The 16718-nt window shown below is 45.2% G+C and overlaps 1 protein-coding gene across 1 annotated transcript; it reads right to left on the minus strand.

Moving 5' to 3' along the window:
- Window positions 1–248: 248 nt before the first annotated feature.
- PtA15_10A728 (uncharacterized protein) lies at window positions 249–4480 on the minus strand (the record flags this gene model as incomplete). The annotated part of the gene is made up of 11 exons (XM_053160934.1): window positions 249–303; window positions 428–581; window positions 657–908; window positions 1012–1195; window positions 1297–1449; window positions 1539–1988; window positions 2061–2196; window positions 2288–2561; window positions 2632–3909; window positions 4041–4153; window positions 4224–4480. The coding sequence occupies 11 exons, from the start codon at window positions 4478–4480 to the stop codon at window positions 249–251; spliced, it is 3306 nt and encodes a 1101-aa protein (XP_053024859.1).
- Between the last annotated feature and the right edge of the window lie 12238 nt (window positions 4481–16718).

Here is a 16718-nt window from a genome sequence, read left to right on the forward strand (position 1 = left end):
TTTGCTTATGAGTCAGTTACCCACAGTTGGACACAACGTAAGATGTTGTGGACATTCAACCAAGTTAATCTGAGCTAATAAACAATATCTACCCATTGTTTATGGTTGGGTGATTCATTGCGATGACCATATGCATGTAACTAACACAACTTTTGATCTCAGTGGGAGACGAATGAATGAATGAATTCATTAAAATGAAGTGCAGATACTATATGGATTGAGCATCCAGTATAGAGCGCGGTTTATGATCATTTGGCATTCCGGCCAAAGAACTCAACCAATGGTTTCCTCGACGGTTTCAGGCTAAGGGAAAGTTGGATACAACAGCAGAGACAGAAGAAGAAAGGTCAAATAAAAAATGGGAATTGAGCATGAAAAGTGAGCTGACTTGAATTACTTGAAAGAGGAAGAACAGGCAAGCACTTACTCAGTTGTTTCTTGAATCTCTTTGATGAGTTTCTGGCCTTTCTCAGGAGGACAAGACATCGATGGGAACAAGTTGCCGACTAGGAACTCTACAAATTCTTCGCCTCTGCTCGTCATCAACATCTTCAAGATTCCAATGATTTCCGTCAAGACGACTAAATAACATCAACCAAGTGGGTTTTTTTCAATGTCAAATTCCTCGCTCAAAAGGGGGAGGAATGAAGACTGACGATAAGATTCAGCATCCGACCAATCAAATCCAGGTTTACACGGTATAGCAAAGCAGAGGGGGACGACCTGATGGTAGAGGAAGAGTTCGAATCCGGGTAGGGGGGAGGGTCCAGCCTGGGGCGCCTTTAACCAGATCGAGGAGAAGTTCTTGAGGAGACCGAAGCCGAATCTCAGGTCAGGTATCAAGACTTCTTTGGCTTGAAGTTGGTCGATGATCGTCTTCAAGATTGTCTCCAAATGCGGCTGGTTATCTGGAAATCGATAAACCGTCCAAATCAGTTTCATCCAACCTTTCCATCAGACCAAGGCAAAATGCACTGTTGGACGGAAAAGAAAAAAAAGGTGGACACTGACTAGGCGAAACAAAGATCCCATGCATTTGAGCACCGATGATCGAGTTGCACAGGTTGAAGTACCCTCTTCTTAATTCAGACTGAGACATCACATCGTCGGTTCCGGTGATCGGCTGGTCGAGGAAATTTATGATTTTCGAAAAGAGCGGTAGCAATAAGCTGTCTAGGAGAGAGATAAAGTTTTCCTACGTTTGGATGATACATTATGTGGGAAAAACCATCTCTCAGTATTTTTCATTAGATCTCTCTAAAGAGAAACTGAACAAGATCACTTGGTCAATCATACCTTGTATTTATGAACCAGTTGTCCAACAAATGACAAAAACTCTACCAGCTCCGGTTTAGTGAGCTTGTCAAGCAAACAATTGATCAGCACAGGAACATGAGGTAGAGCCTCCATTCCGATGGTAGCGACGATCTTATGGAATGATGAACGAGTCTATTGAAGTTTTGTGAGATGTCAGATTTGTTCAATATGCAGTGGATTTAGTGAAGGGGAATGATAAAAAAAAAGCGAAAAAAGCTGACCGCATCTCGAAGAACCCGAATATCATTCAGTCTTTCGGTGACGCTCATGATGTCATCAGTTGCCGTTTTGAATACTTGTAACCATGGGAAGGTAGCTGAGGAGGAAGTATTAGATGACAAGTTAGGAAAGCCTTTGGCGATCGCGCCAACGGCCATGATAGCATGGTGAATCTTCAAGGCATTGATCAGATCGGTAGGATTCAGTGGACGATTTTTGAGTTCGGTTCTCATCTGGGTAATCAAGGGCTGAAGGATCGATTGCAAGCAGGCAATCTGCTGTTCGGAGTTAGCTGAGAAGAACGAAACGAGGATCCCGACAGCTTCGAAGAGATAAAGCTGGCTGTCGAACGCGCTCGAGGACTGGACCGCCTTCACCAAAACATCATGCTCATCTCCCGATCCATTCGAAAGCAATTGGCTAGGGAGCTCAGCTTGAATGACGATCAAATCCTGACAACTCCTCATGCATCAGTATGATATACTCTTTAGCAAGGAAGCTATTACTGAGGGGGGCAGGTTCACCTTTAGCTGATCAATTATGGCTTGCCAACCCTGAGGGTTGAAGTGAGTCTGAATAGCTGGTTTTCCTTGCAAGACAAATCGATAGAATAGGTAACAGCAGCGGAAGCGAATGTTGGAGTTCGGATGATGTAAGCCTCTACTCAGAAACAAAAGACGAAGAAGAAAACTCGTTAAATCCTAATCGGTATTTAGATAAGAGCAACTGGAGGGGCGCTTTTCTTGCTTACCGGTCATCTAAGAACATGGGCAAGACATCCTGGATCGCACCCGTGAAGACTTCAAAAAATTCATGGTAACGAGTAACGCACTCAAACCATTGGACGGCGATCGAAGGGTGTGGGAATTTGGTAATCATTGCCTTAGAAGCCTTTAACAACAAGTTTCCTAGGCTAGATAGTGGATACTGAGAGTAGTTAATCTTGTAATCTTTATTCTTGTTGTGCTTTTTGATCTCCTCGGGTGGAATCATAACGTAGGATCGGATACTTGTGGGGCCGGAACCTGATTATTTTTTCCCCTTGTGATATATCAATAAACTGCACCTTAACTGATAACGTAGAGCTACACAAACCTCTAACAGCCTCGCCATAATTGTAAAGCATTACCAAGGCAAGTTCGACCTCTTGCCAACAGACATTCGAAGCGTTTCCAACTCCAGAGTTAATGTGGTCTAGAACGTTTGAGACGAGCGGATCGATAGTCTCTTGAAATAAGGCCTCATCAATGACCGCAATAGCTTCTACTACGGTTTTCAACTGCCGCCGGCGGTCATGATAGACTACCATATCTTCATCTTCAGTTTCACCAGGTAAGGCCGGGGGTTCCCACTCGAAGAGGTCATCCGGTGGATAGCGAATCTTGATGACGATGAGCCGCAAGAGCTGACAAAGGAATGTTCGCTTATCCTGAGTCAGGTGAGAGTCGGGCGCCAACTTCTTATCCTTCTTGTAGCGCGATAAGATTGCTGAGGAGAACGGGAGGACGGAGGCACATGAAGCAAATACATCTTCCTCGACGAAAGATAAGAGTAATGGCAGGAGTTGAGTAGCTAGACCGAGTGATGCCGCTTGGACTTCGAGAGGCACCGAACTATCGTCACACACTTTGCACAGTTCGACACCCATTCCATTCAAGATTTTCGCAAGACGTTCGCTGAACTGATCTTCTTCATCACTCCATTCGCCCGCCTGTCGTCGGGCGTTATTTCCAGATTTGAGGGCCTTCAACACATCCACCAGGCCCAATAGATTGTACAGTTGAATTCGATTACTTGCGGGCATCCCTTTGGTGACGATACAGATTAGCGCGTCGGCAGCAGCTAATCGAATGCTGATGTTTGAGAGTCGAAGGGATTGAAATAAGAATGGAATCCAGGTCGGCGTGACGATCAAGGAGATATCGATCCACGAGGCGTAGTCTTCGACGACCCTGATGCCCATCTCGAGACATTCTTGAGCCTGTTTTCCAAATAATCCCTGGTTTGAATTTATGTCATTCTTGCTCAGTCCTTCGAGCGACTCCGCGACGATCCCAAACGTTTCACGAGCGATCCTCGCAGCATCACGCTCTCGAATGGCGTCGCGTAGTTCGGCATCCCTACTCAATCTGAACGAAGGTTTATTAATCCGGAGGAGCGCATCAGATAGTTCGGAGGATATTTCATGGAGGAGTCGTAGGTAGAGGTCGGTTGTACGGGGGTTCAAGGGCTGGTTGGAGTTATCGGGGGGTGAGGATGCCTTAGGATGTCTGCGAGTCAGATCGGCGAATGATGAGAAGAAGTCGGTCCAATTATTTGGGTAGGATTGGAAGAATAGGAGGAAGAGGGTCTGGACGACCTTGTTTCGAAGATCTAATCGGATTGACAAGGCCAAATCAGGTTTTTCACGTTTTTTGGGATATGTTTTTTTTGTACATACAATCCTTGGATGTACATACAATCCTTGGAGAGTCAAGGGGTTGAAAGAAGGATTTATGACTGACACGCCAGGCCTGGTTCTCCAGAGCCCTCGACGAATTCGCGATGGATGTAATCACACAGTTGCTGTCGCGTGGTTTCATAGCAAGCCTTTTTCAAGCCGATCTCCTCTTCCGAGCTGGGTGTGATCGATGGTCATTAGGGACAGTCTTGAAACAATATTTTAATAGATATGCATACTTACTTACCTAGTTGAAAACTGTAACATGGTATCCACCAGTTGGAGGCCGAACAACCTAGTCTGAGGGGGATACTTGTAGGCCCAAGAGTGAGGATCATGCTGGTCGTTCTGAGCGCCGGCGATGAAGCAGATGAGACCGGGTTGCCATGAGTCCTTGGGATTTGAACGCAGCTGTTGGAGGAAGTGTAGCCCTTCCGACTGGAGTGGGCCTGGATTGAGGGCAGCGGTGACGGCTTGATGGATCTGTTCGTCTAGTGAGGCCATGATGAGTAGATCGGTTCTCGTCGTCTGTGTTTTTGTTGGTGGTCTTTCCCGTGGATGTTCAGGATGGGCACCATCCAGTTTCTCAACTTTTTTCAAGAACCCTGCGAGTTCTCAATCCGGGCTCATAAACACATATGTACATACTTGAAACCCATGATCCAAAAATACTATCAGTTTCGCACTTCCGAATGGAATCAATTGAAAAACTCCGACCTATTTACATATCACATCAGTTTCCCGCGCGACTTCTGTGCTCACCTAACTTAACACAAGTCCCTCCTGGTGGGAGGCTCCTAACTTAACACATTAAGTCCCCCTGGTGGGAGGCTTGCCGTGGCTGGCCGCGAAGCGGCCCCTCCCGCAGGGAGGGACTTGCATATTATCCCCCAATTTCATAGGGGAGCAGAAAGTACCAAATGGCTGTAAGGTTTTTCAACTTTTTAATAGCTCTGCCCCCAGCACCTCCAAAGGTCTGAGCCACAGCTTTCTGACCCTTTGACATCTCCTCTACAATTCTGTCTCCTCAGAATTTTTTGTATCACCATCAATGTATTTTTGGTAAATTTTTGAAAAGTGACTTCTCAAGAAATGTATCTGCACAAGGATTCACAAGGCTGTATTGCTTGTAGATCCTGTGGACCAACAAATCTGCATGCTTTCTAGGTTGTATGTAATTGACACATTGTATGTACATAAGCTCAGATCACCACTGTGCTTCCCTCTGGCCAAATGCAGATTCACAGATGGATCTTCCAAACTTAACACATGATTTGGAATTTTGTTTTGCTGCCTCAACCTAGATTCCTGGACACTTTTGCCACTAGGAATTGCGGTCTTTGGATTGAGAGGCTGGAACAGGTGTCAAAATTTGCGCATTCATCAACGCTACAAGACTGTATTTTCAGATTTTTGTTGCTGTTTTTATTACACTCTACAGGGCTGTATTTTGATTTTTTGCACTGAATATCCCTTTTGCCAATGGTGAAACAATACAATACGGGATTGGTATTGGCCAATACTACCAGCGGTGGGTAGTTACAATACGCTACAATAACCGCGGTTATCTGCGTAGCGTAACGCTTGCCGTTACTGCGCTCCGCCGTTAGCGCTAATAGTAACAACCAGTTATAACCCCGGGCCTGATTTTTTTGGTGCGTTACTCGCATTACTAGTAGCGTAACGCGTTAACCACCGGTTAATGTGATAAAGAGGGGCAAATGGCCCCCTCTGGATCATATTCAGTCCAATATCTGCCCCTCTGTGCGGGCAGATATTGTAACGGATGTCAAATTTCAAACATCCTGGGTGTGTGATATTGTAACGCACTTCCGTTACGGTTAACGGTAACGGTAACAAGAGAAATATTGTTACGTTATTGGTACGTTACTGATAACCGTACCGTAACTACCCACCGTTGATACTACGTTGTGGTGATTTATATAGGCGAGCGCAGTAGAATGTCCACGCGGGGATAGCGCGGGCGGGAATGCACGAAGCCGCTCAGGCAGAATGCATTCCAGTGACATAAGCACTGAGGATGAGGTCAGGAAAGCACGCTAAGAAAGCTTACGGAAAGTCACGCGCGGACTGGAATGCACGGATTGCGGATCACAGGATGCGGATTGCGGATTTTGGATTGGGTATTTGGATCAGAGCGGGAAAGACAGGGCTGGACTGCGGCGGGACTACACACGTGGACTGGTAGCAGTGGCGCGTCGGCGGGTGAGTCACGACAGCCAAAGCAGGTTCCACCGGCGGGCGGAACTGGGGTGGAGGCGGTGGCAAGAGACTGACTGACAGGGGCTAGACAGAGGACGGTGGGAGGTCAAGCGTCGGAGAGGAGCAGAGTCTGGGAAAGTGACGAGCGGGATAGCGGGCGGAGCTGGAGGACTAGTGCGGGAAAGTGTCAGACGTGTGGGATTGGGTGGGAACGGCAATGTGTGTGGAGGGAAGGACGGGAGAAGGGGGATCTGGGACCCCATCTATTATCCTATCATGTAGAGGTAGTATATGTTGGTACACATCACACCTGTGGATATAGCTCAACAGTAGAGCAACCCAGCATGCATCGGGGAGATGCGGGTTTGATTCCCCCTGTCCGCACTATTCCTTTCACTCGCTCTACATATCATCTTACGAAATACTCATCATTGTACTTACAACTACGAATGTACAAGAGTTATTAGAGGATTATTGGGATCTTAGCTTTACTTTGAGAGTGACTTGCGGATTTTGTGCTTACGGAGTGCGGAGCTTTATTCACTTGCGGATTATTACACTATAGATCAGGCTCAGTAGAGGAGCGCTGAAGGCTAGCGGAAAGTAGCAGTGCGGAGCCGAGTTACCGACAATCACAAAGCCCGGAAAATAACATTCTTGAAGGGGGCGGTCAGCGGACATTTCTACCGACTAACCAGCTTTCATTCTCACAACGTATAGTATTGTTTTTTTGATACATCAGAATTCAATACCATGTATTGTATTGTATTGAAAAAAAGATATGATACAGTGGTATTGTATTTAAAAAAACAACACCTTTCCTGGGCAATTGGCGCTCAATCCAATGGCCCCTCCCAGCAATACACTTGTATTGTATTGTATCAGAATGTATTGGCAATACAATACCATGGATTGTATTGGTTTGGTGACTTGATCCAATACCAATACATGTATTGGACTCAAGAAAAAATAACAATACCAATAGATACCAATACATGTACCGCACTGTTTCACTGTTGCTTCTACTCCCGCCAAAATTGAGGGATAGCAAGTAAACCTCTCCTCTGGAGAGCGCTCTGCACAGGTCCCCCGGACCTCCATTTGAGTGGCTTTGTTAAGCTAGTGTGCTCACTGCTCACCCCTACACTAAAACTGTGAAGCCCCCGCCTTCGACGGGGTTTCCAAGCTTAACTTAAGCCTCTCAATTGGAGGGTTGGGGAGGACCCAACCCCGTGTCCCAAAGGAGTAGAGATGGTCACTTCGCATCCGGGTACCCGTGGTGTTTTTAACTCATATCCCGACATCCGCATCCAACAGCGGGTACCCGCTCTCTGGGGCGGATACCCGCCCCTCAAAACGTGCTTACCGGTTGACTGCTGCATATGACAGTCAACCGGGAGGCACTTCTCCTGGCCAACTGCTCTATATGGCTGTCGACCGGGAGGGACTTCTCTTGGTTGACTGCTGCATAATGCTGTCGTCCAGGAGGGACGCCTCCCGGTCGCCTGCTCGATATGGCTGTTGACCGGGAGGGACACCTCCTGGTCGGCTGCTCAATATGGCTGTTGACCGGGAGGGACCCTCCCAGTCAACTGCTTGATATGGCTGTTGACCGGGAGGGACTCCTCCCGGTTGACTGGTGTGTATAGTCGTCCCTCCCGGTCAACTGGTATGTCTAGTTGTCAACCGGGAGGGATTTCTCCCGGTCGACTGCTCAATACATATGCCTGTTGACTGGGAAGGACTCATCCCAGTCAACTATTGTATGTTGCTGTCGACTGGGAGGGACTTCCCCCGATCAACAGCAACATACAACGGCTTCATGGCTGCCAACCGCCGCAGCTCCCATACCCTAGGGATAGCGGATACCCGCCGGAATACACGGGTACCTGCTGGATTCTGCCAGAATCTCCGACATCCGCATCCGCTGGGGGGTATCCGCCCACTCTGGCGGATACCCGCCAGCGGATAGCAGATACCCGCAGCAGGTTCAAAGTGACCATCTCTACAAAGGAGAGGCTTGCTTGTAAATTTGGAACCGCAGCCTGAGGACAGCCAAATTTTAGCAGGGAAATGATAAAAAATAAACTCAACCAAAATTAAAGGGCCTTACTAAAAAAACGGGGGTTTTCCACATTTACACGTGGTTTGCCAGGGCCCTGCGGCTGTGCAGCGCACGCAGTTTCCCACGTTGTAGGGACTCTTGTGGCACACTAAATGTTTTATCCTCTGAGGGGGAAATAAATTGCTAATAGGTTGGAAGGCTATTACAACTTACAGGTGGTTTGAAAGACCTGCCCCTCTAGGCTCTACTGGTACTATGCAAATAACTAAGAGTCTTGTAATCAATATTTATAAAGATGTGGCTGATTCCAAGATAGATCTTACTTTTGTATAGTAATCCCTATCAGACCTAGATACCTCAAATCACTAATCTTGCAGATCTGTTACAACATCTGATGATGGGGAATAATATAATCCAGTGGGATTAATTATGTAAAATACAATTGTTGTTGACATTGGGTTGTTGATGAGAAGGTTGGTAATGATCTCTTCCTTAAACAATTTCTTGATAAGGCACTTTAATCAATACTAGAGCTCCTGGTTGCTACTAATACTACTACTACTACTACTACTACTACTACTACTACTACTACTACTACTACTACTACTACTACTACTACTACTACTACTACTACTACTACTACTACTACTACTACTACTACTACTACTACTACTACTACTACTACTACTACTACTACTACTACTACTACTACTACTACTACTACTACTACTACTACTACTACTACTACTACTACTACTACTACTACTACTACTACTACTACTACTACTACTACTACTACTACTACTACTACTACTACTACTACTACTACTACTACTACTACTACTACTACTACTACTACTACTACTACTACTAATACTAATACTACTAATTGTTGTTGATGAAGTTGGTAATAATCTCTTCCTTAACAATCTCTTGATAAGGCACTTTGATTACTACTAGAGCTCCTGACTACTACTACTACTACTACTACTACTGACTCAAACTTAACACTACCACTACTACTACCACTACCACTAAACTACCTGTGAGCCTGAGTCTATATAGTGACAACAGGACACAAGAAAATTGGGGGCAATATTTGGATTTCTTGGGATAAAGAAAATACAAATATTAGAGAGAGAGAGAGAGAGAGAGAGAGAGAGAGAGAGAGAGGAAGAAAGAGAGAGAGAAACTGAGAAGATTCAAGATGAGCAGATATTCAAGGTTATTCTGGTGGGTGATAACTTCCACTGGCAATGCTACCTCCTTAAGGGAGTGCTGCCAAGCTGTGCTAGAGAGTGCTACAGCCTCCTCTCACCAAAGAAATGTGGAGGGCTCCTGGATTAGACAAGTTTAATCCAGCCACAATTTTTTAGCTTCCTTATGGGTAGTCAAGGTTCTTTAAAGGGAAACCTATGTGGTTTTTTCTTACAAAAACCACAGAAAAAGCAAGAGGTGATGAAGCAGAATCCTCTGGTTGATGAGATCAAGATAGGTACAGACCTGTGATCAAAGATTGGGCAAAAGCAAGCAAAAGAAGAGAGCAATCAAGAGACACAGAGTTTTCCTCTGAGATAGTCAAGGTTCAGTGAAAAAGTGATACTTCCTGTCAATATCCTAGGCGCCTTTGACGGTAGGTATGCTGGGAGCGTGGTATCCTCTTTGGTGGTGATCCTGGGCTATCTGCGGGCATGGTTCTGGGTGTCTGAAATCTGTAGATCCTCCTCAGGCAAGGGGGATCCTGACTTTGAAAATTTTCACAGTTTGCTTATGTGATTACATATGTACATGTGGTTTGGCGCGCCTGGTAGCGCTTACACGTCACAACTGTACATGCGCACCACAAATCAAGGACTCAGGGAAGGGGTAGAGTTACAAAGAAATGATAAGTTGTAACTAGGGTTAAAATTGCATGGGGAAACAGAATATGAAGTCAAAACAAGGTTATCTCTTAAGATGAAAAAGATATGAAGTAATTCATATGGAAAAAGGTAGAAAAAGGCAGCTTTTAGGTCAGCTGTGTTGACTCTAAGGCTGACAATACCATTGTAACTAAACTAACCACTGTGACCAAACCTCTAAAGGCTGATGGGGAAAAAGATCTGATGATGGGGGGAAAGAGGCCTCCTTATATATTGAAGGGTGAGGGAATTTGGCTCCAGGGGAACTCCTTGTGAGGGCTATTTTCTGCAGGGGATATCAGTTGCACAGCAATATATGCAAGTGCTGAACTGCCTGCCAAACAATGAGGTACACTGTGAAAAAAACCCAAGAAACTGCTTTCAGTTGACATGCAAAATTACAACGGTGCCTTTGTAATATTAAATGTCAACTGGCAGCAGTTTCTTGAGTTTTTTTCACAGTGGTAATTGATTCTGCAGGGAAACTCCTTGAACACCTTATCTGCCTGCATATGATGCACTGCATGATATCATGTGTTGCTAGGTGACCCAAAAAACATTCTGTAACCTACCATATGCCTGCATGTCCAGCTGTTGCCTTCTTCCATCCAGAATATTGGGGGTCAAAGCCTCTCCTCCCACCTTGCTCCTTTCTTCCTTCTTCCTCCTCACCTAATTAATACTTCCATCCATATCCCATCATGCTGAATCCTAGACCCTTATAAAGTAATATACCACCCTTATAAAGATAATATACCCTTATACAACTAATACACCCTTATAACACTGCCTTACTTGATACACCACACCATCCTCCCTTCCATTCCTGGTTGAGACATGTGCTCCCAATACCTTCCACCTCTTCTATTGATAACATCACTCCACCTCCCTGCCATCCTAACTAGTCATGGTCCTCCATTCCATCCCTGGTCACACCATCCATCCTACATAATCCTAGTCGGCCATTCCATCCATGATAACACCATCTGTCATCCATCCGTCCTCCATCCGTCCTCCCTCCTCTGTAATGACTTCATCCCTCCCATGTACACATACACTGCTTGTGTTATATATAACTTCCTCCTCTTATAATGAATGATAGCTGTATCTATGCTGTCCCAATACCTCTGAAATGCGCTTTTGGCATTGTCACACCACAGCGTTTACACGTGGTTATCATTTGATTATGCAATAGGGGGTTTCAAAGTTAAAATCAGGTTGCACAGGACCTTAATCAAAAACACCAACCTGGGGGCTCTACTTTGAACACCCCCTAATGCAAGAATCTCCTGATCTTGCACCCATGAGTTCTAAACCTGCAAAAATTTGGGCACAAATCCATTTTGTCCCTTGCCACTGTGGTCCTGGAAGGACTTTGATCCTTCCAGTTCCCTGTGTGAAACCTTTTCAGAATAACACATGTCACTGTCACCATGTGTGACAAGCTTCCTCCCACTCAAGACATATTCAAATAAAAACCATTAACACCCTTGCAAGGCCGGTCCAGGCCCAACCGGCAATTGAGTGTTGTGTCACTCAATGGCTGGTACAGACCTGACCAGCCATCAAGTGTTGTGTCACTCAATGGCCGGTACAAACCCACCCGGCCATTGAGTTTTGTGTCACTTGATGGCCGGTACAGACCTGAACAGCCATTGAGTGTTGTGTCACTCGATGGCGGGCACAAACCTGACCGGCCATTGAGTTTTGTGTCACTTGATGGCCGGTACAGACCCGAATGGCCATTGAGTCAAACCCAACCAGCCATCCAGTGTGGTGTTACTTGAAGGCTGGTACAGACCTGAGCAGCCATCAAGTGTTGTGTCACTCAATGGCCGGTACAGACCCAACTGGTCATCAAGTCGCGTGCGTGGTAGTGTGTGCTGGCTCACAATCAATGACCGGTATGCAGGTGTGATAGGGGATGGGTGAAAACACTCTCAAGGGTGTGTTTCTGACCTTTTTGCTGATCCTGGACCTGATCTCCTGGAGCCTTTTTTGAAGAAAGAAATCAGGTCCGCAGGAGAGGTTCCAGGTCCATTTTTTTCCTGATTCCTGGGACCTGTGCGACCTGATTTTTAACTTTGAAACCCCCTAATATGTATAGTTTTGCCCCAAGATGATGCACAAGGCTCATCTGAGGTCATTTAATCAACATCCTACACCAACCACATCCACTCCCGCCTCTGTGGCGCTCAGTGAGTGGGTGACGGGCCGACAGCAAGAGCAGCTGCGGCTTTCTTTATGCAGCCTCCTTACCTGCCGCTCTCTCTGTGCAGGTTTCTGCACCTGACACAGTCAACACACAAAAACAGGGCTCAACCTGTATAGCGGGAGCCCCAGTTTTTTTGGTCTGCAGGCCAACTGTGTGTGGGAAAAACGGGAGGAGGAGTCTGACTCAGGAATCTGCTCCAAGCAGGACAGAAACCTATACTGTTCAGGGAGTGGGGTTCAAGGCACTAAGCCCATCAACTCTGGCTTGTCAAGGAGCCTGAACCTGAGTGTCCAGAACCCCACACTCCCAACAAGGCAGTCTGCAGTTTGTATTGTAATCCCCCCCTGCCTAACCAGCGGTTGGCAGTCCTCACCAAGCCGTAGCCAATTGTCAATCTCGCAGCTGGTTCAAATTCAATGCATAATTGCGGAAAAACAGGTTAAAGGTAGCCAATTTGAGTGATACACCAGGAAAAAACAATGATCACTTGTCTGCAACTGACATCAAAAAGTAAAAAGGCCCCTTTTTACTTTGCTATGTCACTTGTTGGCAAGTGATCATTCTTTTTTCCTGGTGATAGGCGACGGAAACATGTGCCTAGTGATATCCTTAAAACTACTGGGAGAAATAGGGTGATTGCCTTGATTTCTTACTTGGGTACCGTCACTATAAACCACCTGTCTAACTCTTCTGGGAGTAGAATTTGTGTTGAGGGGCACAGGGGTCGCAGGACTGAAGACACCGGACTGTCTTGTGACAGTTGGAGCAGACACAGAGATAAGGTGGTTTGTATTCAGTGAGGAAAAGCCTGAAGGGTCCGAGCTGAGACAACACTAAATACAAGACCAAGCTGACAGACTATAGTAGAAGCATACATGGGATATAAGCATTCTAACACACCCCCTTGCTGAAGACTATAGTTGTAAGGAATAAGAGAGATAAAAAAAATTCTACCACTAATTAATTGCTCAGTGATGTAAAAAAAATCTCAATCAGGGGACAGAAAATAAAATTGTAATCAGGTCAGAGATCCAGAGGTTGTAAGGGACAGGGAAACACCACGACAGTGAATGAATATCCAAATAAACAAACGCGCTCAAAGAATTGACCATCAATTTGCACCGGAGTTGTGCTCATCACGAATAGAAGTGTTGTCCGGAAGTCATCCATCTTAGCCCCAGACAACGTTGCAATTGTCACCGTTGTTGTTTTTATGGACGTCTTCATCTTTGTTGTCTTCTGACTCGTAGTTACCGAGAGCTGCAAAGGAGACCAAACCAGCCCGAGCTTCTGTGGCATTTGCCCGCGTCGTAAATTTCTTCTTGATCAACGGATTTGGGCAATGGGAGGAGTGGTGGCCCTTCTGACCGCAGTTGTAGCACCCAAGTGTGGTTTTAATCTTTGCCGCGGAAGCGGAGGGGTCAAAGTGGTCCATCAATACTTGAGTCAATACTTCATGCAACTCCAGAGCCCCAATAGCGTCGTCAAGAGAGACCTCAATTGGAGAGTAAACAAGATGGTCGTGAATAGGTTTCCAGGCGTCATCAAGTCCTCTAAGAAGTCAATCGCAAATCTGCTGGTCATTAGGGGTGAGCTTCATGCTGGCAAGGTCTGTAGCTGCGTTGCGAATCTTAGCTATCCATTTCGCAATCGGAACGTTAGGGTCGTGTCGAGCCATCCAAAACGCATCCTCAAGCATGAGCCGGCGAGCGCAAGTGTTCTTTTCATACGCTTCGCAGATGGTGTCAAAGAGTTTGCTTGCGGGCTTAAGGTCTTTGTACCGAATAGATAGATCGACCGAGAGGGTAAGTTTGATGGTCAAGCGAGCTACATCAGATAGCGTATCCCAATCAGTCCAGAATTCTTCCGGATTGTATCCTTTTTCCGTGTGAACAATTGGTTTTGCATCAGACGGTTGTTCTTGTGGGCAAGGGACCTTGCCGTGTACGATGTCGAGCACCCCCTGAATAGCTAGCACATCCTTGAGTCTGGATTGCCAAGCCGGGAAGGTAACAGAGTTGCCGTCCAGTTGGGGAACCGAGGGGTTTTGCGTTACGCAATAAGGCATTGTGTTCCTAGCGGGTGTTGATCTTGAGAGCAGAAAAAGAAAAATGGAGTAAAGATGTGTTGGACGAGATTTACGAGTCCGAGTTGGCAGTTGTTGACGTGGAAGGGTGGAGCTAGAGCGACAAGGGGTCATAACCTGTTGAGGGGCACAGGGGTCGCAGGACTGAAGACACCAGACTGTCTTGTGACAGTTGGAGCAGACACAGAGATAAGGTGGTTTGTATTCAGTGAGGAAAAGCCTGAAGGGTCCGAGCTGAGACAACACTAAATACAAGACCAAGCTGACAGACTATAGTAGAAGCATACATGGGATATAAGCCTTCTAACCACCAGGGGAGATATGTTCCCACTCCCCAGGGAGTGCCAGAGCTGAATTTTATGTGAGTTTTGGTCAGATGTGAGCCTGATGTGGATTAGTAACTCATCCCCAAAATAGTAAATTGGATGGAGAAGTTAGGGAAAAGTCAGTCACAATTGATTTGGAAGTCAACACAATGTTGTGTAGAATTCTTTTGTTTTCTATGTACAACTGTAGGAAGAAATATGATGAAATGATATTTGACCAAAGTCCAACTCATCAATTGCTCCTGTTTACTGATTTTTAAGGATAGCAAAGCAAAATTCCCATTCTCAAAAGTAATTCCTCCAAAAAAATGGGTTTCTTGTAATTCACATTACATGCCCTGATGTACAAAATTAAACTCAAAGTTGAATTGGTATTATTGGGTTAAGATTTTTGGAATGTGGTAATGTTGCAGTCATTGAAATTGAAACCCATTTTCTTGGAAATGCGGGAATTAATTTGAATTTGGCTGATAAAAATGACAAAAAACTGTTTTAATAGGGTGAAAGTCTGAGTTAAGTCAAGGTTGGATTGCGGTGCCAATTCAATTTGGCCATATATCATGTCCTCCTCACAAAAATGATCTAGTGAGTTTTGTATTTCTTTGCTTTTCAAAATTCACATGTGCACATGCAAGTTAACCTTTTTACACTTTGCTAATAGTCACCCTGATGTACGCGCGTACATTGAGGTGGAAATATCACAGGATGGGCCTTTCACAGCCACATGAAAAGTAAAAAATTTGTTTTGAGACACCAATTGTCCCCCTGATGTACGCGAGTACATGAGGGGGAAAAAATCACAGGCTGGGCCTTTCACATCTCCATGGAAAGGACGCACTGGTCATGGAGCCAAGAAAGGACTATATTCTGGATGAGTTCTGGATGAATTATAGATGAGTTCTGGATGATCTTTTGGCAAGTTATGGTTTATTTCAGGATGATTTCCAACTGATTTCCACGCTGAATTCCAGTCTTGTTCATACCTATTCAATATTGCTTTACCAAAGGCCTCCAGCACAGTTATGGAAAAAAGTTACGGTAAGGCACTCCCTGGGGAGTGGGAACATATCTCCCCTGGTGAACAATTTGTATGTTGTGTGCCATGCTGTGGCTTGACAAACCACCTTGCAAAAAGGCTATTGGCTCTGTTATCTTCCATATTCATTGATCTTGCTACTAAGTATTTTTTGGTGCTTGACCAGAAGGGAGTGAATACATTTCCATTCTATGCTGACCCATTTGGCGTTGGTTGATAACCCTTGGTCCCTGCACCCCATGGCAACACAGGTCTTGACCGGTTGGGGGAAGCTTCACTGGCAGGAGATGCGCGGGTAATTGTGATGTGGAAGGCATTAAAAAAAACATGTTCTGTTACCAATTCACTCAAAAAGAACCAGGCTTGTGGAGGGAGCAGGTTGCAGCGACTGCCCCAGTTATAGGAGGGAAATGGTTGAAGTAGTGTGTCAAGTGGGTTGTTGAGTCAAGTTAAATCATGAAAAATCTGTCAAGAGGTTCATTTGATGGATAGAAACCTTTCTGTGAGTGCTAATTGCTACCCTGGCACTGGGTGCAGGGTTATTATGTAACATTACACTATGTACAGTGGGTAGACAATTGTATACACCACACCATTTTTGGACCATAGATACTCAACCAACCAACTTCAAGTCACTAGTATTGGTGAGATGGTTCAAAAAAGTCTTCAAAGCACTGATATGAAAAAATAAAATAAAAATTATGTAATTTACAAAAATTAAACAAGAAAACTAAAAACTGCAATATATTTCTCAAAAGATTTTGAAGGTTGAAGAATGGTAGTATTGGATCTGGAATGAATAATGATAAGTAAAAATTCAGAAACATTTGATTCTATGTGGTTTAAAAGATGAGTGGAGTGAGTCATTCACCAGCATACCTGACATTCTG

Source organism: Puccinia triticina, chromosome 10A, assembly GCF_026914185.1.
Source record: "Puccinia triticina chromosome 10A, complete sequence".
Classification (NCBI taxonomy): domain Eukaryota; kingdom Fungi; phylum Basidiomycota; class Pucciniomycetes; order Pucciniales; family Pucciniaceae; genus Puccinia; species Puccinia triticina.